The sequence below is a fragment of the Gilbertella persicaria genome (genome assembly GCF_025201335.1).
Source record: "Gilbertella persicaria strain CBS 190.32 chromosome Unknown B0P05scaffold_41, whole genome shotgun sequence".
Taxonomy (NCBI): Eukaryota; Fungi; Mucoromycota; class Mucoromycetes; order Mucorales; family Choanephoraceae; genus Gilbertella; species Gilbertella persicaria.
Genome location: NW_026252002.1, coordinates 1 through 19776, shown reverse-complemented (window position 1 = coordinate 19776; position 19776 = coordinate 1). Strand labels below are relative to the sequence as shown.

At 37.2% G+C, this 19776-nt stretch overlaps 10 protein-coding genes across 10 annotated transcripts; 5 read left to right on the top strand and 5 right to left on the bottom strand.

The window, feature by feature from the left end:
• Positions 1-545: 545 nt before the first annotated feature.
• Positions 546-1551, top strand: B0P05DRAFT_476481 (uncharacterized protein; the record flags this gene model as incomplete). The annotated part of the gene is made up of 3 exons (XM_051574906.1): positions 546-752; positions 804-1339; positions 1386-1551. 3 exons carry the CDS (start codon positions 546-548, stop codon positions 1549-1551), a joined length of 909 nt encoding a protein of 302 aa, XP_051431767.1.
• Positions 1453-2394, bottom strand: B0P05DRAFT_232111 (uncharacterized protein; the record flags this gene model as incomplete). The annotated part of the gene is made up of 2 exons (XM_051573283.1): positions 1453-2242; positions 2323-2394. Coding segments are annotated over 2 exons (752 nt in total), but the record flags the coding sequence as incomplete, so codon positions are not given.
• Positions 2395-2462: 68 nt separating this feature from the next.
• B0P05DRAFT_554735 (uncharacterized protein) lies at positions 2463-4084 on the top strand. Its single transcript, XM_051579708.1, has 9 exons — positions 2463-2625; positions 2676-2724; positions 2769-2901; positions 2945-3079; positions 3125-3250; positions 3300-3614; positions 3659-3827; positions 3878-3970; positions 4012-4084. Exons 1-9 carry the CDS (start codon positions 2580-2582, stop codon positions 4017-4019), a joined length of 1074 nt encoding a protein of 357 aa, XP_051431765.1. The 5' UTR covers positions 2463-2579; the 3' UTR covers positions 4020-4084.
• On the top strand, positions 4085-5178 carry B0P05DRAFT_554733 (uncharacterized protein). Its single transcript, XM_051579707.1, has one exon. The coding sequence runs from the start codon at positions 4186-4188 to the stop codon at positions 5149-5151; it is 966 nt and encodes a 321-aa protein (XP_051431764.1). The 5' UTR covers positions 4085-4185; the 3' UTR covers positions 5152-5178.
• Positions 5179-6282, bottom strand: B0P05DRAFT_554731 (COQ9-domain-containing protein). Its single transcript, XM_051579706.1, has 5 exons — positions 6087-6282; positions 5816-6043; positions 5579-5765; positions 5272-5525; positions 5179-5224 (listed from the first exon to the last, which is right to left on the bottom strand). The coding sequence occupies exons 1-4, from the start codon at positions 6170-6172 to the stop codon at positions 5322-5324; spliced, it is 705 nt and encodes a 234-aa protein (XP_051431763.1). The 5' UTR covers positions 6173-6282; the 3' UTR covers positions 5179-5224; positions 5272-5321.
• A 526-nt stretch (positions 6283-6808) lies between these two features.
• B0P05DRAFT_574130 (60S ribosomal protein L18-B) lies at positions 6809-7420 on the top strand (the record flags this gene model as incomplete). The annotated part of the gene is made up of 3 exons (XM_051581547.1): positions 6809-6811; positions 6835-6921; positions 6965-7420. 3 exons carry the CDS (start codon positions 6809-6811, stop codon positions 7418-7420), a joined length of 546 nt encoding a protein of 181 aa, XP_051431762.1.
• Positions 7421-7530: 110 nt separating this feature from the next.
• B0P05DRAFT_590081 (uncharacterized protein) lies at positions 7531-9605 on the bottom strand (the record flags this gene model as incomplete). Its single annotated transcript, XM_051582779.1, has 7 exons — positions 7531-8210; positions 8263-8556; positions 8604-8667; positions 8715-8824; positions 8871-9153; positions 9197-9363; positions 9410-9605. The coding sequence occupies 7 exons, from the start codon at positions 9603-9605 to the stop codon at positions 7531-7533; spliced, it is 1794 nt and encodes a 597-aa protein (XP_051431761.1).
• Positions 9606-9706: 101 nt separating this feature from the next.
• On the bottom strand, positions 9707-11551 carry B0P05DRAFT_554721 (glycosyl transferase family 64 domain-containing protein). The gene is made up of 7 exons (XM_051579705.1): positions 11410-11551; positions 11263-11364; positions 11017-11208; positions 10823-10970; positions 10376-10776; positions 10157-10323; positions 9707-10099 (listed from the first exon to the last, which is right to left on the bottom strand). The coding sequence occupies exons 3-7, from the start codon at positions 11143-11145 to the stop codon at positions 9760-9762; spliced, it is 1185 nt and encodes a 394-aa protein (XP_051431760.1). The 5' UTR covers positions 11146-11208; positions 11263-11364; positions 11410-11551; the 3' UTR covers positions 9707-9759.
• Positions 11552-11876: 325 nt separating this feature from the next.
• Positions 11877-17624, bottom strand: B0P05DRAFT_622937 (uncharacterized protein; the record flags this gene model as incomplete). The annotated part of the gene is made up of 7 exons (XM_051583449.1): positions 11877-12314; positions 12375-12482; positions 12546-15127; positions 15168-15911; positions 15967-16682; positions 16712-17274; positions 17325-17624. 7 exons carry the CDS (start codon positions 17622-17624, stop codon positions 11973-11975), a joined length of 5355 nt encoding a protein of 1784 aa, XP_051431759.1. The 3' UTR covers positions 11877-11972.
• A 349-nt stretch (positions 17625-17973) lies between these two features.
• B0P05DRAFT_554708 (uncharacterized protein) lies at positions 17974-19427 on the top strand. Its single transcript, XM_051579704.1, has 4 exons — positions 17974-18042; positions 18087-18223; positions 18273-18321; positions 18381-19427. Exons 1-4 carry the CDS (start codon positions 17999-18001, stop codon positions 19129-19131), a joined length of 981 nt encoding a protein of 326 aa, XP_051431758.1. The 5' UTR covers positions 17974-17998; the 3' UTR covers positions 19132-19427.
• The last annotated feature ends 349 nt before the right edge of the window (positions 19428-19776 follow it).

Genomic DNA, 19776 nt, shown 5'->3' with positions numbered 1-19776 from the left:
GGAGAAAAAAAAAAGAAAGAGGCGCAAAAAAAAATTAGCCCTCCTACCTCCTTAAAATAAAAATAAACCTTGCTCTTCACACGCCACTTTTTTCTATTTAAATAATAAGCTTGCATATATCTATATAATTTTCTCGGTTTCGAGTAAAGATATGGAACTCCAAAGGAACTTGGGATAAAAAGGAAATTCAAACAAGGGAATGAGAGCGTTTCAAGTTGTTGTTTGTACGACAAACAGAAATCTTAATATTTAATTGGCAGTATTGCATTATTATGCTTTTTGGAAAGAGTGTAATTCTCGGCCCTCTTTTTTTTCTCTTTTTTTCTTTTTTTTCTTCAAACAACCATGTCTGCGGTTTATACTTCATTTTTAACCTTGGGCTTGTTACTATCAGGCAAGTTTGTTTCTTTTTATAGAAATGTTATATTAACGCGTAAAGAGTAGGTGTCTCTATACCTTTGATATTATCATTCCAAGATAACCAGAAGATCTATCATGATAACGATGAATTTTATTATTTCAGTCAACCTTTGCTTCAAACAAGTATGATTTTCTTGGGTGAAGTCCTATGTATTCTTGTGATTCATTTGATTACCAACAAACCTTCTATGTTTGATCGATCTATGCGTGATGCTGTCAATAACAACAGTTATGGTGACTATAATGAATGGGCTGCTCCACGTACTTCCACTTGGTCTTGGTCTGCCGCTTGGTTTATCCTGCCTAGTGCATGTGACTTGATTGCTACTACAGTAAGCCAAAGAAAAAAAAATAGATACAGATATTCATCATGTATATATTAGCTTATGAACTTGGGTTTGATCTATACAACGCCCTCTATCTATCAAATGATGAAGAGCAGTATTGTTGGTTTCTCTGCTATTTTCAGTTGTCTCTTCTTATCCCGTAAATTCTTACGTAAAGAATGGGTTTCAATCGCTTTTATTTTGTTAGGTACGACCGTCATTGTCGGATCGTGTATCTACGGAGAACAAGGCTATTTAGGCCCCGTTTTGTTAGTGGTTGCCCAACTCTTTGTGGCAGGTCAGTTCATTCTGGAAGAATATTTGATGGATCGTTATCATTTGGATCCTGTTCGTGCTATGGGAATTGAAGGTATCTTTGGCACTCTGCTACTCAGTGGTGCTTTGGCTATTACTTGCTTCTTTGGTCATGGTTCATTTGATATCACACAAGGTATTCAAGATGTGATTCATACATCTATTCTTTGGCAAACTTCTCTTTTGTTGGCGTTGATGGTGGCTATCTTTAACTTCTTTGGCTTGGCAGTGAGCACTAGCATTGGTGTACCTGGTCGTAGTCTCATTGATACTTTAAGGTAAGGTTTTTATACAGAAAGTATAGGATACTAACAAACTATCTAGAACCATTTTGACTTGGGTCATTGCTGTTCACTATAACTGGGATTCTTTCTCTTGGATTGAACTTGTTGGTTTCTCTGTACTTGTATTTGGCGTCTTTGTCTTTAATGGTGTCTTTTCAAGTGTTAAATCCAATGTGATGGGAGAAACGACACCTCTTTTGTCTTAATAAAGTGATGTTTATTTCTTTTGTAAAATGTCATCTGGTAAATGAAACTCTTGTGGTTCAAAATCAGGCAGTTTCTGTCCAAAAGCCAAAATACGGCGCGTAGAACGCCTTGAGCCTGTATCTGTATGATTTGAAAATGATTTGATTGAATGTGTCTTTTTTGTCTCTAATGGTTTATGAATAAGGGTGTCTTCTATCTGTGCGTCTTTTTGATTACATAATCCCAAGACTTCATACCGTCTTAGGTGCTCCAGGGCCTCTACCAACAATCGATGATGTAGCTCGTCTAGTTCTTCTTCTAGCATATTTTCTTTTTGATGTGTACGATGTCGAATCGAAGACACAATTGACTGCAACAAACTCTTGTCCAACGTCTTGATACGTTCCACCAGCTGCTTTTGTTGATAGTAGCCGTGTTTTAGTCGTTCTTTTTCTCGGTTCTTTTGCTTTTTTTCGTCCATTTCGTGTTTTCGGTGCCTTTTTAGATAGTATTCGTCTGGTATCACTTCATTATTGAGTTGCTTCTTTCGTGCGATCGGCTCTATTAGTCTCACTTGAGGTGTGTGTTCAATCAGACAAGGCTGATCTGGGACAGATGGTGCGTGGTAGTGATATTTTTTTAATGTTTTGTTATTTGAAGTGACTGTGATGATAGACTTGCCATTGATAAGTGGTTCAGTATGTGTGGTTTCTATAGATAAAAAAAAAGAGTTAAAATAAAATAAAAACGAAACTAAAAAAAGCAAAAAAAAAAAAGAAAACAACAAGTACTTGGTTCAAGTAAGTTTTTTATTGATTCTGTTAGAAAGTTATGCCTAGTAGGCAGCTCTCTTTTCTCCATAGTATTAAAGAAAGAAAGAAAAAAAAAAGAATTTCGACAACGTAGATAACTTTTTGATTCTCAGCATAAAAAAAAAGATAAACACGATAGAAGCTTTTCTGGATCAATATATCAAACAATGAAGCGTATAATTACAGTGTAAAAAAAAAGAGGGACTCTTTCTTCTCTTCTGTTATTCAAAGAAACAATGTCTTTTATAGATCAAACACACTTTGAACAAGCGAATAATCAAAGTAGGGTGACTCATTTTGATGATTTGAGTGTTATTTATCATTCCAAACAGGTCAAGAAAAAAAGAAAGAGAACCCTGCTGCCTGCGTCTTTGTGGCAAGGTAGTAAAGATGGTCTTTATAGCTATTATTCACAGTATATATAGTTTAAACAAGGAATTGTCAGATGAAGACTTGCATACCAGTGTGTATAATCATTTTTTACAGTGGGGTCCTTTATCAAGTGTCAAAGTCTTAAAGGATTGGTTAAAAAGACCTTATGCCTTTGTTCAATATGAGGTAAGCGATATATTGTGTTATGAATTGTCTAAATCATATTTAGTCTGTTCAAGACTCAAAAAAAGCGATTAAAGAAGCACCAGGCACTATACTGAATGGAAGAAGTATTCGCTGTGAACCTGCTCGAGTCAATCGCTCAATCTGTCTAGTCTCATTCAATCAACCATTCCATAAACAGGTAACTATTCCTTGCTTAGCCATGCCATGCTGACACTATGGTTAGTATATTCAATCTACTTTATCGGCCTTCGGTGACATTGAAGATATGACCATCTTACAGCCGCATGGTAAATTTCATTCGATTGTTATCAAATACAAGTACAGAGAAGATGCTATCAAAGCTTATTTGGTAAAAGAACTACACCCTCTAATCAATATGTGTTTCTTAATCCTATTAGACTTTAAAATTCTCTGACTATCAGCAAATAAACAAACATCAGAGGTGGTTTGTTGAATGGGCTTCTAATATGGATACAGATAACCTGTATGGCATCTGTGGCAATACCTGTCAGTTAGATAAACTGAGTATCTTTGTTGGTAATCTGCCTGAATCTGTCACAAAAGAAGAGCTCCATACTATATTTGGTCAACATGGTAGCATCATTGACCTTCATTTGATACAGAAACCTAATTATCGTCACCGAGAAAAGAAAGTGTTTGCTTTTATTAAATATCAACATGAAAAAGAATCCTCTCAAGCCATTGATCATCAGGTAAGAAAAGCTAGATTTGAACATAAGACTGAAGAACAGAACAGAATGGCAGTATTTACAAAGACAAGACATTAAGAGTCTGTTATAGACAATACCAAACAAATTCCAAGCCTTATTATTGTCCACCAAAGTTTATGGATCAATCGGTAAATTTTATGCAAACAAGTGCTGATCATTCATTTCATCAGCAGAACAACCCCTCTCAAACAAAAGGCAAGTGAAGTCATACAAAACGTCATTCATCTTAACCTATTTAAACCCAGACAACGAGAACTATTACCTTGATCCTTATCCTGTGATGGTCTATTATGCCTATTCACCTTCTTATTATTCATATCCACCTCAAGAATTTTATGGTAAGTATCTATTTCATTTCTTTTGCTAACTTTATATATAGACAAGTGATGTTTCGCTTTGTTTAAATCGAGTTTTCTCCCCCACATTTGCAAAAAAAAAAAATCCCCCCCCCCGTGACACTGAATAAAATAACATTAGGAAAAAAATATATAAGCATATATATCTATTCTTTTTTCTTTTTTATTTTTATTTTTATTGTTATTATTATTTATACATGATGCATTCAATTTCAAATTGTCCCTTACGAACAATGGCTTTAATCAAAGTCAATCATGAAGATATCATTACTTTTGCCTCTCAAGAAATGACAGACTTATTTCATGGTCAATCACTTGTCAACCAAAATATATTTGATATTTGGACTTTATCTTCAACAGAACAACAACAAGAGCAGGTAGTGACCTTAAAAGATAAAAGAACACTCTGTATTTGTACACATCAAGAACAGGCGATGCGTATTATTCTTTGCTCAGATATCAGTCAGCTCAGTCAGATATACCACTACCAACAACCAATGGAAGGTCTGATCATTTCTCGCCTTACCATGTATGGTACCATTGATGGCCTGTTTCAACCTGGGCAAGATAGTCTCAGTATAGGTCAGCCGATAATGCGGTACATTCATCCAGATGATGTCCAGACATTTTGTGCTGGTCTAAGCCAGGCCACAAAATACAACCAACTGGTTCATTTTCAAGTCAGATTGACGATTCAAGACCCTCCTCCTTGGTCTGCATTCACAGTGATGGCCATTGAAGATGGCAAAATACTCTGCTTAATCCGACCTGATAGTGACCAAGATAATGCGGTGATACAGACTCATTCTTATTACCTAGAAAGGGTGACACACATTCAGCAAAAGTTTTGGTATGCATTAGAACATGGTATGACTTTGATTGCCCAGCATTTGGCCACCAGTTTAATGGTCGTCATTCAAACCTTGTGGTGTTTATGGCACTATGACACAAAGTCACTGATTCTCTTATCTGAACACATGCTGAGAAAAGCAGTGGATGCAGCTAAAGAACGACCTGAAATCAACCGTGTCTGCCGTATGATGAGTTGGGTTGGTATTTCACCTACCACTTCAAAATCATTTATAGACAACACACTGGATCATACAACAGAATGGTTCGTTTCCAAGGCTTGTACAAAATACTACTATGATATGCTTGTTTGATACCCTCCCCCCTCCCTCTTTTGCATATTTGTTTGTATATAATATATATAATTTATTAAAATCGACCTCCACGCTATATATAAATAAGTTGACTGTATAATTCATATATAAATAACTTACATTAGCCAATGCGCTTAACATACTTTTAGCACCAAATTCCAACATTGTACTTAACTAAAAAAAAATGAATGGATTGTGTTATTCTTAAAGTGACTTACTTGGCGTGCAGAAGATTCAATTGAATCTACTTGATCCAGTTTTCTTGACAAGAAGCGTTCTGTTTCAATGTAGTTTGGACTTAAATCCTGTGTCATGAAAATATCTGTTGCACTATAGACTGCAGCTAAAGATGCACGCTTGGTATACCAGTGAAACTAAAACAGCACATAGATCAGTCTATGCTTATGAAGTTTATATATCACCTTACATCAGGACTTCTGTCACCTGCATAATACCAAATATCATCCACAATATCACCCAAATGCTTAAGAGACATGGGGACATGAGCAGGATGTGCCATAATAGCAAGTGCTTCAGGCCATTGACGAATATAAGGCTTGTTTAATTCCAAACGCATACAGGTAAGCAACTTGATCTTTTCATTCATCATTAATCTATAGCCATATAAGCACCTATGCATACAACAATGTACTTGACTATTTACCCTTCCAGTTCGCCCTTTTCTTCCTTTTCCTTTATCATATCAACAAATGTCTCTCTTTGGACAGCCAAATGGACATCAATCAAACCTGCTTCTCCACCAGAAAAGATACCATGGGCAACAGAAGGGTAACCTAAACTACGAGCACCTCGCATCATACTCTCCATAGTCCAGCCATATTGTTTGACAAAAGGTAAAGTAGCTTCGAGTAATTCAACTCGGGGATCTTGTCTTTTCGGTCATTAGTATCTATAAGACGATAGAAAAGGCTTACACTGTACTGGTAGTCGTATAAGCACGTCTATGCAAGCAAACACTGTTGCGCATAGTGCGTGTAGCAATAGAACGAAGGATAGACATATGACAAGGTACACGCACAAAAGAAAGAAAGAAAAAAAAAAGACAGTTTTATTTTTCAAGGCTACAAATATGAACAAGCTGGTGACTGGCTTACATCCTTAAAGACAAAGATAGTTCATTGTCTTTGATATACATTGCTTCTTATTTATGCTTGTCAATCAAAATAGGTGTGCATACATATGCTCCCTTTTTAGCATGCATAAATATTCCATTCTCTATGGGGCCCATAGGCTTGTGATAGGCATGGGCAGGATATGCGGAAACCAAATAGAATATCCAGCACAAGAGTCCGAATCGCTCTTATTCGAGTCGGAATGGCGTCCAGTGCGCAGGGATGTGTGCGTGTAATGTGCGTGCAGCTTCACTGCCCAATGCTCAGTGGCGTAGAAGGGTCATTGAATTTTGCAAAACTGTTTAAAGATTCCTCTCTTCTTGGACACAGCCTAACGACCGGTTGCTACATATTTAAAAATGGTAAAATATCATTCACAATAAAAAGAAAAAGGGAAGGGCGGGAGAGAAAAGGATTACATATAGATGTTGAAATGGATGGATAATGGATGGATAATGGATGGATAGAGAACCAGATAGACAAAAAAAAAAAAGAGAGAGAACGCGCATTCAACATGACATGACATGGTCTAATGATTGATTCATTATAGGGTATCGATCTTAAGAACCATCACGTCAAGAACTCCAACCGTTCTGCTCCCAAATCTGACAACGTCTACTTGGCTTTGCTCGTCAAGGTAAGATCCGAATAAAATATGCTTATAGACTGATCATGATTAGCTTTACCGTTTCCTTGCTCGTCGTACTGATGCTAACTTCAACAAGGTTGTCTTGAAGCGTCTTTTTATGTCTCGTATCAACCGTCCTCCCGTTACTGTCTCTCGTCTCGTCAAGAACAACAAGGAAGGTAAGACTATCGTCGTTGTTGGCCGTGTCACCGATGACTCTCGTCTTCTCGACCTCCCCAAGCTCTCTGTTGCTGCTCTTCACTTCTCCAAGACTGCCAAGGCTCGTATTTTGAAGGCTGGTGGTGAAGTCTTGACTTTGGATCAATTGGCTCTCCGTGCCCCTACTGGTGCCAACACCATCTTGATTCGTGGTGCCAAGAACAGCCGTGAAGCCGTCAAGCACTTCGGTTTCGGTCCTCACAAGAACAAGAAGCCCTACGTTCGTTCCAAGGGTCGTAAGTTTGAACGTGCTCGTGGTAAGCGTTCTTCTCGTGGTTTCAAGGTCTAAATCACACACAATAAAGTCGATACATTTTAAACATAAGCAAGCGGAAATTTGTTTATTTATTTATAATATGATACACTTTTTCTAATAACAAAAAAAAAGAAAGGGGGATATTAACCTCTTAATGCCTTCAATTTGGCAGCAGCATCAGGAAAATCTTTGGCAAAACGAGTTTGAGTCTTGGTAGCTTCAACATAAGAAATAGCATGTTCCAATTCAGCCTCTGTTCTAGCCAAATCAATGGCCATTTCATAATACTTGAGAGCTTCTTCAGGCTTGCCTTGTTCCAATAAAATCTGAGCAAGAGAAGCAACAGCAGCATCACAAGCAGGATCGACTTCCAAAGCACTTTGGCACAACTTGGTGGCTTCTTCAATGTTGCCCATAACTTGGTACATCAACATGGCCTTGTTGATATAAGGTAAGGGGTTCTTGGGATCCAATGTCATGGCCTTACCAAACATATCAATGGCTTCAGGTAACTTTTGTTGATCAACCAACAGTTCACCATAATAGTTGTGAACATCAGTACTGTTGGCAAATTTCTTCAAAGTGTTGTTGAAAGTAGACATAGAAGAGGAGATAGAACCAAGCTTGTATTGAACAACACCCAATTGGATGTGAGCATAAACAAATGAATCGTCCAATTTGATGCTTTCGCTATAATCCTTAGCAGCGGCATCGTAATTACCACTGATGTAGTTGACTTGACCTCTGTGGTAATAAATATCGGGGTCACTGGGATTAATGGTGACAGCTTCCTCGAATTGCTTGTAAGTAGCTTCAACATCACCTTATTTAAGATGTTAATAAAGGACAACTATACCATCAAATAGACATGTTACCTTGTTCCATGTAAATGCTAGAACGCTTGATGTAACTCTGAACATACTTGGGATCGGCTTCAATAGCCTTGTTGAACCAAGTCAAAGCTTCAGCAGTGTTACCCTTCAAGAAAGCAAAAGTACCCATCAAGTTCAAAGCATAAGCTTGGTAAGTACGAGAACAGCCCAATTCAACGGCCTTTTCACAAGCTTCTAAAGCACCATTGTAATCTTTTTCAGCAATGGCACGGTAAGCCTTTGCATAGTAAGCATCACCAGATTCATCGTCAGGAATACTAGCTAAATCTTGAACAACTAGACAACAAGTGTTAATTGGCTTTGTATACAATTACTTCTCTTACCAGGACGGAAAGAATCGAGATAAGCACTGACAAAAGTAGGAGAAGGCAAACGAGGCTTCTTTGTCTATCGATTTTGTTTTAAAAATCATTGCCCATGCTTTTTTTCTTTACCTTCATGATTTCCTTGGCTCTGTTTTCAGATACTTGCTTCAAAACGCGCTCCATAGCCTTGCTAGCAGCATCGTTCTTGAAAGCATCAAGAATACAAACACAAGTAAAGTCTATGAAACAAGATTCAATCTCACTTGCTTCTTATGATCAACTTACCATAAAGAGCATTTTCTAAATCACCCTTCTTTTCTAAAGCATGAGCACGTCTATTCAAAGCCTTGACATAGACAGGATCTAAAGAAAGAGCTTGATTACAGTCTTCAATAACTCGATCGTTTAAATTCAAATTAGCATAACAAGCAGCACGGTTAGAGTAAAAGATGGGGTCAGCCTTGTATTTAAGAGCCAATGTATATAATTCAGCAGCTTCTTCATAAGCCTTGCTACTAAATTTGGCGTTGCCTTTGGTCTTGAGGGACTGAGCAGCTTCAATACGTTGCTACGAATAGATTAGATAACAACTACAGATGGATATGTCTTACTTCGGCTGTCAAGGCAGCAATTTCTTCGTCAGACAAGGTAGCATAATCAAGCGTCGTAGTCGTAGTGGTCGTGGTAGTCGTAGTAGTCTTTTCAACAGGGGTTACAGTTGAGTTTTCTGAAGAAGTAGTTGTTGTCTTAGTAGTAGTACTTTCGACACTTCTCTTGGCTTAAATAACGCGAATTAAACTCGAGTCGACAAGTTATTGGCTTACCTTCGGCTTCCTTTTTAGCTTCAGGCTTCTTCTTGCCCTTCTTGCTTCCAGAAGTAATATAATAAGCACCAGCACCTGCAAGGGTCAAACCAGCAGCGACAGCGCAATAAAACTTCCAGTCTTTGTCTTCCAAAGACTTTTTAATGTTATCAAGAGTACTTGAAGGTGCAGCAACTTTACTAGCAGCAGGTGCCATTTTTTTTTCCTTTGTTTATAGAAAAGAAAAAGAAAATAATAAAAAAATCTGTCTTTTTTTTTTTCATAAACCACCCCCTTCCCTTTTTAAAATGTACTAAATTAGGCAACTAAAGCAAAAAGACTTTTTATTCTTTTATGACGTATAATACAAATCAAGTGGATTTCTCACTCTTTACTACTTTTTCAACGACTTTCCAATTACCCTTTGTGGTTTGAGGTCGGGCAAAAGGTGCCACAGCACCATAAGCATAAACTAAAGGATCACGCTTGTGCCAAAATTGAGTAATAAAGTCAGATATACATTTTCTTCGTGCAGGCATATGGGCTGAATTTGTACTGATGCCCTTTGATAGGCCAAAATCATGAATAGGGTTTTTTGTCTTGACATACGTTGGCGCAACGCTGGTGATGCCAGAGGCCATCATGGCAAATCCCAAGTCTTCACAATTCAATTGATCGTCAATGACTTGGTGCAATTTAGGTTCGAGGAGACTGGTTATTATCAAAGGGATTAATAAAGCATATTTAAATACAATATATGCAACTTACCAGGTATAGGCAAACAAGTAATCAGATCGAATAAACATACTCTTGGTTAGAATAATACTGTAAGGCGGGTCTCGATTGATTTCATAAGAAGCTTGTAGAGTATCAGGATGATAGTCATGACGACGAGGAAAATGGCCCACAATACTGTCTTTTCTTGATTGCCAGGCCTAGAGAGACAACCCACAGAGTTAATTTTTTTTTTGGATGATGTTTACTTACATGAAAGGTAAATTCCAAATCTTCTAGGTCAATAAAGATATCATCGTCCATAATGTAAGCTGCTTCTGTTTGAAGTTCTGGAATAGGGTTAAATCGATTGTTAAGAGAATCAAACGTTTGAGACAAGATAACCACTCGATCTTGTTCAGAAATATGATTGAAAAGTGAACTAGGCACCTTCAAGGCGGGATTATGCCAAGTAATAAAGACGGTGTGTATTTTGCTTGATTTGAGCAAATGTTGAATAAGTAATGAAAGGTGTTCAATACGTTCTGGGTTATAGGTGCTAATAAGGACCGAGAATTGATCTTGAATCGGAAAAGAATTGGAATTCGAAAAAGTGGCTTCAAGAAAAGCATCACATACATTTTGTTGTCGCTTGGCATTTTTCCATGTCGATCCTATCATGCTAATTTAACAAATCATATATTTTTGTGTAACCCTTACCCTCAGTAGGATTCAAGGCATGCTTCATATCGATATTTAATCGACGCCATTTATAGAAAGAAACAGGGTCATAATGCTTTTTCCAGTCCACATCACTATAACCATAAAAGTTCCATGGTTTCATGTGTCCAGAATACATTGTTATCATCTGATAAAGATTTGTTTATCAGTCTGAATTATTTATAGTACTTTACCTGTTTTACGTCTTGCTCAATCATAGGACGAAAATAGGTTTGGTCGAGCAAGTTGAATACATGAGACGTCTTTCTATAGTCTCGGAGCAGTCGTTCAAAGATTTGAGGATTTGGTTCAAGAATAAACATCGGTGCATTTTCATTGGCTGTCAAGGCAGATCCTGCTGGATAGCTGAACAACTGATCTATCTCCTAATCATTATTAAAAATCCGAATAAGTTTAGAATATCATAATGATGACATTACTTTCTTGAACACTATCTCTGGTGTAAAATAAATTATTTTTTGGTATTCTAATAATGCCCATAACTGAACAACTAAAGGACTCGTGGTATGCATTGCCCTGACCTACATACAATAAGTGTTACAGTTCTTTGTTCTCTCTCTATTTACCTTGACAACTTTTGCACCAAGTTTTTCGAATTGTTGAATTTGATTTTTTGGCAATTCTAATGTATCTGGTAATACTACAATAATATCTGATGTTGAAGAAGATTGATTTAAAGAATAAATAGAGACCAATGCAGGTTCAATCTATCATCATATTTTAGTAATAAGAAATCCCTGAAAGAAACTTACCATGCTTTGATCCTGAACAATAGTAGCAAATGCCTTCTTTTTCTGAAATAGTTGATTAAAAGGATTGTCCTTTTGATAAGAAATAGATTTGGCATAATTCGATAGTTTAAGAGATGGATAAACGATAAATACTAGCACAGAAATTACTGCTGTTGTCAATATAATCATATAATATCTCTTGTTCATATTGTATAGATAGAAAAAAGGAAAGGAAAGAGAAACACAGAGACAGAGGTTTATATAGCATTGAACCCAAGCGGGCTTCTAATACTTGAGATTTGAAGCAAATGTATCAATAAGTTTAATATAGAAATAAAGTTGAATTATTGGCAAATTAAAAAATGCGTGCACCAAGGTCTATCCGATTTGGCGATCCCTTAAAGCTGTTCGTCTGTAAATGGTAATCTTAGAGGCACTCTCCCAATCATTGATTTTAGCGTCTTAACCCATTCTTCACTTTCTTCCAAGTTGTCACTAACACAATCCAGGTAATAATTAGGGAACTGAAGTCGAAAGAACCCCTTTTGAGGATGAGAATGGATAGTATCATCTGCGAATACTTTTGCATCTTCTTCCACAAGTGTCACAAGTACTTTATCAGCAGCTGCGCTTAGTCGAATTACATCTGCAATATTGTAGTGATCCCATATGCTTTCTTTTGTTTGTTCATAACCTATAAGTTGACTGCCAATTAAGCGATAGAAGTGGCGTTCCCATATCTGTATAATTTATATATAAATGTAAGTATAAATTAACTACTTGTGGTACATTAGACTTACTTTCTTCCCTTGGCACCGGGTAGACAAATAACCACTCTGCCAGCATGTATCATGCCATTGTCTAATCTTGAGCGTCAAATCACATTCTCTTAGACTTCTTGGCACTTGCTATTTTTGTACAAAATGGCTCAATACAGGTATGAAGAAAACAGCGCATTTAGATAAACTTACCACGTTAGGGCTGGAGACAGGTAAATAAAGCATTTCGACATTTAATTTGCCAATAATCTTCAAGAAATCTTCCTCGTCCCCAAATTGTTCCCGTCTTGCTCTTTCTCGGTTTGTTCTTGCATACCATGAATTAAAACAATCAAAATACGCTTCATATGTCTTTTTGTAACAACCAGGCACCATATGGTCTACTGCAAATCGAGTTTGGCCAATAGCACCATCTTCAGGGTGAACATAACCTGATAAATGTTCCTTTTGTTTTCGAATGGAAGTAAAGAACCGGGTCCAGCCCGTCTTTGGTTTCACATGGAAATCAGGGCGCACAAGTAATGAGACAGTGATAATCATACCAGGACGTACATCAATACAACACTCATAGTCCATCAAGATTTGAGGACCAAGGATTTCATAGCGAGACATATATTCGTATTCACCATCACTAATGACACAGCGGACATAAGTGATTTCCTTAGGTAAGGGAAGTAGCACATTGTGCGCGCCACTGACACCAATGTACAACTTGCCATATTGAGATACTTCAATAGATGATTTTGATTCGGTCACAACCACGCTTGTACGATCTGCAGCCACAGAAGCTGGAGGAAGCATCAAATTCATTTCGTGTGCATTAGGAATACCTCGACTGTCTTCTACCACAGAAGGCTCAGCTGGATTGAGTAAGACTGAACTAACAGCACGTCTGACCATATTGTTATGTTCTTTTTCTGTTGTATCAAAGGCTGAACTACCGGTAATTTCATTTCCCGTTTTGTTTAATGTAGGCAATGTGTTCATGTAGTGTGAGATATCTTCTACTCGAGGATGATTGGGATCATGAGGAACATACTCTTGTTCTTTACTTGCATCAGCAATAGGTACAGTGCGAGTAGGCACCTTAATAAGCGAGGGTTCATCTGTGCCATCTTCTCTCTTCACAGATAAATATTGACCTTGCTGTGATACCAAAGAGGCAGTAGACATAGATGCCAAATGATGTGCACCAAGACTATTATAATCCACTAGGTTGTTCATGCTTGATGATGGAGGAATCTCTGGTTGTTGATGCGATTGGTCCATAAAAACAACAATTTCACCTTCTTCTTGATTTCCTTCATCTGTAGGGCCATGATAATAACTACTTTGGCCTCTTTCTTTGCTTGCAATAGGTAACTCATTGTTAGTATAAATTTGAATTTTTGCTGCTTCCGTATGCAATCGTGTTGAATAATAATCGTCTTCTTCCTCTTCATGTTTTACAGCAGCAGTTGCGTCAACTGTTGTCACAATGCTTACAGGAGCCTTTTGTTGTTCTTGACTCTCTGCCTTTTTAGTATCATGCGTGTCAAGACGTTCTTCTTGTCTATAATAACTGTAAGCATCTTCTTCATCGTCCTCTAATTTTGTATTATCTGTTGAACTTGAGTGCTTATAAGAGTAGACGTCTGAAAGAACAGATGATGCATCACTACTAACAACATTCTCATGCTGACTGGTCTCTTGTGAATGATGATAGTCTCCCAACATTATGGATTTGCGTTGTTGTTCTGCCCATTCTTCATCAGGATCAAACCAAGTCTCGCTTTCGACTTCACTTGAGGCAGTCATATGACTTGCAACAGAAGCTCGGTGTGGATGACTGTTCAATTCTTTTGTGTATGTTTGTTCTTGAGATGATAATGTCTGCATAATATGTGTTTCGTCTCTGTCTGAAGAGAACGAAGGTCGTTCGTTTTGGTGTGTGTTCATGGCATGGTCATCGTCATCATCTTCAAAGTTAATATCATGCTGACTCATGAGTGATTGATAAGCTACTCCCCAATCATGCACTGGTGATGGTTTTTGGGTATGTATATTGGCATAAGTAGGTGTGATTGCGTCCTCCTCTTCGTCACTTTCTTTAGAAGTGTCTTGTATTTGAGCAGTAGAAGTCACAGAAACTACATTGGCAGTGGAAATACTGATGGCTTTGGGAGACTCAGTGGCTGTAAGAGCATCCATGGCCGCAGGAATCCGAGTAGATTCAGGTACTTGAGTGGCTGTAGAACTCTGAACAACTGTAAGAAGTTTGATGGCTGCAGGAACATTAGTTGTTGTGGTAGGGATGACATTAGTTGTAGAATCCTCAGTAGCTATAGGAATTTCATTAGTTGTAGGAAGTTTACTGACCGCAAGAATTTCAGTAGCTGCAGAAGCATTGGAGGCTACAGGAGCATTGGTGGCTACAGGAGCATTGGAGGCTACAGAAGCATTGGTGGCTACAGGAGCATTGGAGGCTACAGGAGCATTGGAGGCTACAGAAGCATTGGTGGCTACAGAATCTTTAGTGGCTGTAGTAGGAAGGTCATTGGCTGTAGTAGGAAGGTCATTGGCTGTAGTAGGAAGGTCATTGGCTGTAGAAGCGATAATGGCTGCAGAAACTACGGTGGCTGCAGAAGTGGTAAGTGAGGCAGAAGATGGCTGATCACTGTTCTTATCAGACACTTCTGTGTTAATTATATTAGTAGTAGTAATAGTAGTAGTAGTAGTTTTTGAATGTTGTCTAATGGGTTGCATATCTAAATTGTCTATAGTTTCTGAAGGATCTAAAGATTAAGGATTTTATATTGTTGCCCATCAACTTACTTTCTACATGGTGAATAGGCTGTGCTATACTTTTGTCAATAGGTTGTGTATCATGTTCAAAAAAGCGAGTAGCTTCATCTCGTTGCAATGGTTGAAAATTAGTTTCATTGTTTGCGATATGAGCATTTCCAAAGTCATTATTATTGTTATAAACAGGTGTTGTAGTTGATTTCGAATAAGAGGAAGAGGTAGATGTTGAAGAAGAAGATGTTGAACGACTGATATCCTTATTGATGTCGTCTTGATCCTTTATGGTACTTGTACTGGGCTTTGGTACTGGTATTGTTTGAGGCAAAGGTTGTTGATTAAAGAAGGCTTTCTTTTGGTCCAAATGCGATTTCTCTAGAATGAGCGATTTCATTGCTCTTGATTTGATAGGTTTGTTGGTAGACGCTTCCAAGGCTCTTTTTTGCAATTCTATTTTGCTCAAGCCATTTGGATTTTCAGCTGTTTTGATACCTGGTTTGTGAGTTGTGTCTGTCTCCTTTCTGTTCTTCGTTAAAGACACTTCTTTTTTATTTGATGACTGAGAGCTGCTTAACAAAGTTGCTTCTGGAATGTCGTTTGTTGTATTTGAATTACCAATTGAAGCATCATCGGGAATAGTGTCTAAAATATCATCTAAAGTGTGCGTAGTAGAATTGTCCAAAGTGGTAGCAACATTCCGTTCTTCTTCTTTTTCTAATAATGATCTTTGCTTTGTTGTTGCTTCTTTGGCTGATTGACTTTCGGAAGACAACTTGTCTTTATATACACAAAGGTTAATATGGCCTAATTATTCTTCTTTTATTTTTCTTACCTTCTTCTTTTTTAACAGTTCCGACTAAACTATCTTCTTCTTGTTGTTCTCCATCTGTAGTATCTCTTTTCCAAACAGCAAATTTCTTTCCTACTGTATAGATTTCAACTTCTTCCTTGACATTCAAAGTCTCATGTACATTTACAATCTGCTTCACTTTACTAGGACCAATGTCAATCAGTTTTTTTTCTGGTAGTTTTCCAATACTAAGAGACTCTACTTCGTCCATTGTTACACGGTCTAATGTGTAACTTTTCTTGTCAAAAGAAGGACTAGTAGGACTTTTTAGTGAAGCGCTTTTCGAACTTTTAAATGAAAATGTTGAACCAGTAGGACTTTTGAGAGATGCTTCTGGGCTTTTGACAGAAGCATCCGATTGTTTGAGTGAAGAACTACTGCTACTTTTAATAGAAGCATCCGATTGTTTGAGTGAAGAACTACTGCTACTTTTAATAGAAGCATCCGACTGTTTGAGTGAAGAACTACTGCTGCTTTTAATGCTTTCGTTATCGAGAGACAAGATACTGTCTGCTTGTTCTGTTGTGGTTGTATTACTCTCTGTTGATTTTGAAGAGTCTTCATCCTCTACAAGAGATTCTTTGGACCCTAATCGTAACTGTGCTAAGGTAGGCACTTGCAAATTCTTGGGCTCTTCTGTCTGTTGGCGAAACACGCTACTGGAAACATAAGAATTGTTTTTGAGAGAATTGATCACTCTTGAGGAACGTTTAATAGGATCATTTACGCCCAAAAGTTTTTGTCTATCTCGAACAGCTGGTATAACAGGTGCTGGTGCTTTTGTTTCTTTTTTTGGTTTTGTTCTTCAAATTTCTTAAATAACGGGTTGTTTTTGACAGCTGAACGTTGAGCTAATAATTCGATATCTTTCTGTCGTCTCAGACGCTGTTTCTCAAGTTCTTCTTCCTCTTCATTCAAGATACGTCTCTTTTTCTCTTCTAAATGACCCGGTCTAAAATATCGACGAGTTGAATTTTGACGTTCTTTAGATACTTTACTGTTCTTATCATGAGGTGCTTCTGCTAATTCTCTCAGTCTTCTGAATCGATCTGATGTATTGACAGGTGCTTTTGCTTCTTTTGCCTTTGATTTGTTGACAAGAAGTTTAGGTTGATCGTCTTTTTGTTCCTGAGTCGGTAAATGGCCCAACTTGTTTGGTATATTGGTCAAACAACCTTTATCTAAAAGCTGTTGTGTAAGTGTAGGTTGATTTAAAAGATAGGCAAGATGCATTGGTGTGTTCCTTTCAGCACCCCATAAGCATGTATTTAATTCATTTCCTTTTGTGTTCTATTCCAACGCGGTAAATATAGTGTGTCCCTGAAATTGATATAACTTACTTTTAATATAAAATCAACCAGCACAGTGCGTTCATTTGCCCATTCATCACCAGGTAAGCCGTAATCAAATAAAATATGATGAAGCGCATAAACAGGTCTAAGGCTAGTACCCAACAATTTAAAAGACTCTAGACGTTGTATGAAATGAGCAAAATCACTTTCAAGATGTACAGGTTGTAATGGCGTCCATAAAAGCTGAGGTTGGTGTTCAAGTAGTTCTTGAATGGTATCATAATCAAGAGCTTCAATAGCTGTTGTCCAGTCTAATAAAAGAGCTTCGTCTATCTCAGGTTCAGCCATAGTATAAATAAGATAAAGATATTTGAAATAAAATGAGGAGGGGTTTGTTTTTTAAAAAAAATAGGTAGGAAACGGAGTTCTTGAACGAAGAAGGAACACTAACAGCAAGTTGAATTACCTTTTCTGGTTGATCTTGGTTACGTTTCTTGTTTTTTTGCTTTAAACAATAGTAAAGTCCGCTTTTTGTTTTGTTTTCGTGAAATAACTATATCATGTACACCATACTATGATAATGGCTATCATGTCAATCAAGCACAAAGGTGAATTAGTTAGCATTGTTATTTATTTTATTTTCTGTTCCGCTAAAAAAAAAAGAAAGTAAACGCCACTTATTTTTATATCCTTCTTTTTTTTTTTTGTTTTAATACAACAATATGAAGAAAGATGACATGAACAGTGGCAACCATTATACACAACTGTAAGTTATACTTTTCGAAATAAAGTTTAGTCATTATTATCTAGTTTGAACAGAGCTTGTAAAAATGTTATTCTTTTATCTAAAATTGAGCAACAACTTGTTGAACACGAGAAAATAAAAACGAATTTACAAAGAAAAGTATATCGATTTGATACTTGTCCTAACGCAGCAGAGAAGACAGGTAAGATGCTCGACAATCGCAACTATACCAAGATCTGATGTGTAACTAGAAACCCATATTATTGAATTACAGGCAAGAAGAGATAGCCTAAAAGAATTGTAATTTTTGTTATGCAGCACATATCGATAAGGGTATCTAAATACGCTTTATTCAATAGCATAGAGGATTTGGAGTCAGTGTTTAAGGATCAATTCATACAGGCACTTTGGTCAGCAGCTGATGTGCACACTCGATTAGAAAAAGAAAATATTCCAACAACTGACGAAGCAGTGGAAAAACAGGCTTATCCTGGCAATTATGATCCGCAAATTGAACTATTAGAACAAGAGACAAAGACATTATTTGAAAAGATACTAGATAGAACTGAATTCAGCAAAATTCAACAAAAGATCAATGCAACAGAACAATTTTTACGGCCTGTCTTTAAGGGATCAGAATCACACATTAATGTACAACTCTCAGCTCAAGAAAAGAAATTAGCATTTTGGGAAAAACAACACAAGAAACAGTTGGATCTATTGAGTGAAGATCAACTCACACAAAGGATCACACTTCAATTATTAGGTCTTCCTGATCAAGAAGTAACAGTAGACTACAGTGATTCATATGTGAAAGAAATGGCTCACCAATCATTGAGTGATCATTTGGGTAAAGAACTTGTCCGTCAATTCATTGCTGCAAAGAAGAAAACATACCTAGAGAAAGATGCATTAGCCATGCGTGCTCATCAAGCAAAGATCAAGAAACGAAAAGAACATAGAAAGAACTTGAAAACTGCTTTAAGAAAGCTAACAAAAATAGAAAAAGAGTCAAATGAAGCGTTAGAATTACTAGAGCGAGGATTAAATGCAGAACCTGTAAAGCATGTCTATGATCATTTAGAGCATATTGATCAGGTGACAAAGTAAACAGTGCTTTTTCTTTGACTTCGACTCATCTTCTTCTGTATAGAAATCATTCGGAAATACTTGAATTCCTCAACAAACCAGGTGATTTATTACCAGAACGTTTTCATTCTTCTTTGGTACCTCCCGGCATTCCGAAATGCATCAATTTATATGAGGAAAATAGCAGCCTAAGTAGTGTGCTTGCTACTACCATAACTCAATATACAGAAGATAGCTTGTTCTCAGATATTAAAAACAGTATAGATGAACTAGAACAACGTATCTTACAATAAATGTTGCATGAAAGAGTAGATGAGTCACATTGGATAAAGTGGTACATACATGCCAAAGTGACTGTGTTTGGAGGGGGGGGGTTTTTTTTTTTGTGTTTAGTTCAAGAAAGTTAGCTCGCGTGCTATTTTTTTTTCTTTTCTTTTTAAACTCTAAACATGTCTGCACCTGCTCAAGACCCTGTTGAAGACCTTACTCAAAAGGCCAAGGAAATCTTTTTAGAGTGCGTTGCATAGAATTTCGCGTTCATATATATTAACCAACTTTATAGTGATGAAGGTAAGCCTATTACCAAAAACGCTTGGAAGAAGCTTCAAAAGGATAAGGAGAAGGCCCAAAAGAAGGCTGCTACTGCTGCTAAACTTGCTGCCGAAA

Bases quoted from the DNA above. Each gene is read 5' to 3' on its own strand.
- B0P05DRAFT_554731 (XM_051579706.1), bottom strand. From the start codon at position 6,172: ATGTCTATCCTTCGTTCTATTGCTACACGCACTATGCGCAACAGTGTT. The intron at 6,044-6,086 runs GTAAGCCTTTTC...ATGACCGAAAAG, and splicing joins TATACGACTACCAGTACAGT to ACAAGATCCCCGAGTTGAAT. The intron at 5,766-5,815 runs GTAAATAGTCAA...ATATGGCTATAG, and splicing joins GAAAAGGGCGAACTGGAAGG to ATTAATGATGAATGAAAAGA.
- B0P05DRAFT_554708 (XM_051579704.1), top strand. From the start codon at position 17,999: ATGAAGAAAGATGACATGAACAGTGGCAACCATTATACACAACT. The intron at 18,043-18,086 runs GTAAGTTATACT...ATTATTATCTAG, and splicing joins GGCAACCATTATACACAACT to TTTGAACAGAGCTTGTAAAA. The intron at 18,224-18,272 runs GTAAGATGCTCG...ATGTGTAACTAG, and splicing joins TAACGCAGCAGAGAAGACAG to AAACCCATATTATTGAATTA.
- B0P05DRAFT_554721 (XM_051579705.1), bottom strand. From the start codon at position 11,145: ATGTTTATTCTTGAACCAAATCCTCAAATCTTTGAACGACTGCTCCGA. The intron at 10,324-10,375 runs GTAAGTAAACAT...TTGTCTCTCTAG, and splicing joins ATTTGGAATTTACCTTTCAT to GCCTGGCAATCAAGAAAAGA. The intron at 10,100-10,156 runs GTAAGTTGCATA...GATAATAACCAG, and splicing joins TACTTGTTTGCCTATACCTG to TCTCCTCGAACCTAAATTGC.
- B0P05DRAFT_554733 (XM_051579707.1), top strand. From the start codon at position 4,186: ATGATGCATTCAATTTCAAATTGTCCCTTACGAACAATGGCTTTAATC.
- B0P05DRAFT_554735 (XM_051579708.1), top strand. From the start codon at position 2,580: ATGTCTTTTATAGATCAAACACACTTTGAACAAGCGAATAATCAAA. The intron at 2,902-2,944 runs GTAAGCGATATA...AATCATATTTAG, and splicing joins ATGCCTTTGTTCAATATGAG to TCTGTTCAAGACTCAAAAAA. The intron at 3,615-3,658 runs GTAAGAAAAGCT...AGAACAGAACAG, and splicing joins CTCAAGCCATTGATCATCAG to AATGGCAGTATTTACAAAGA.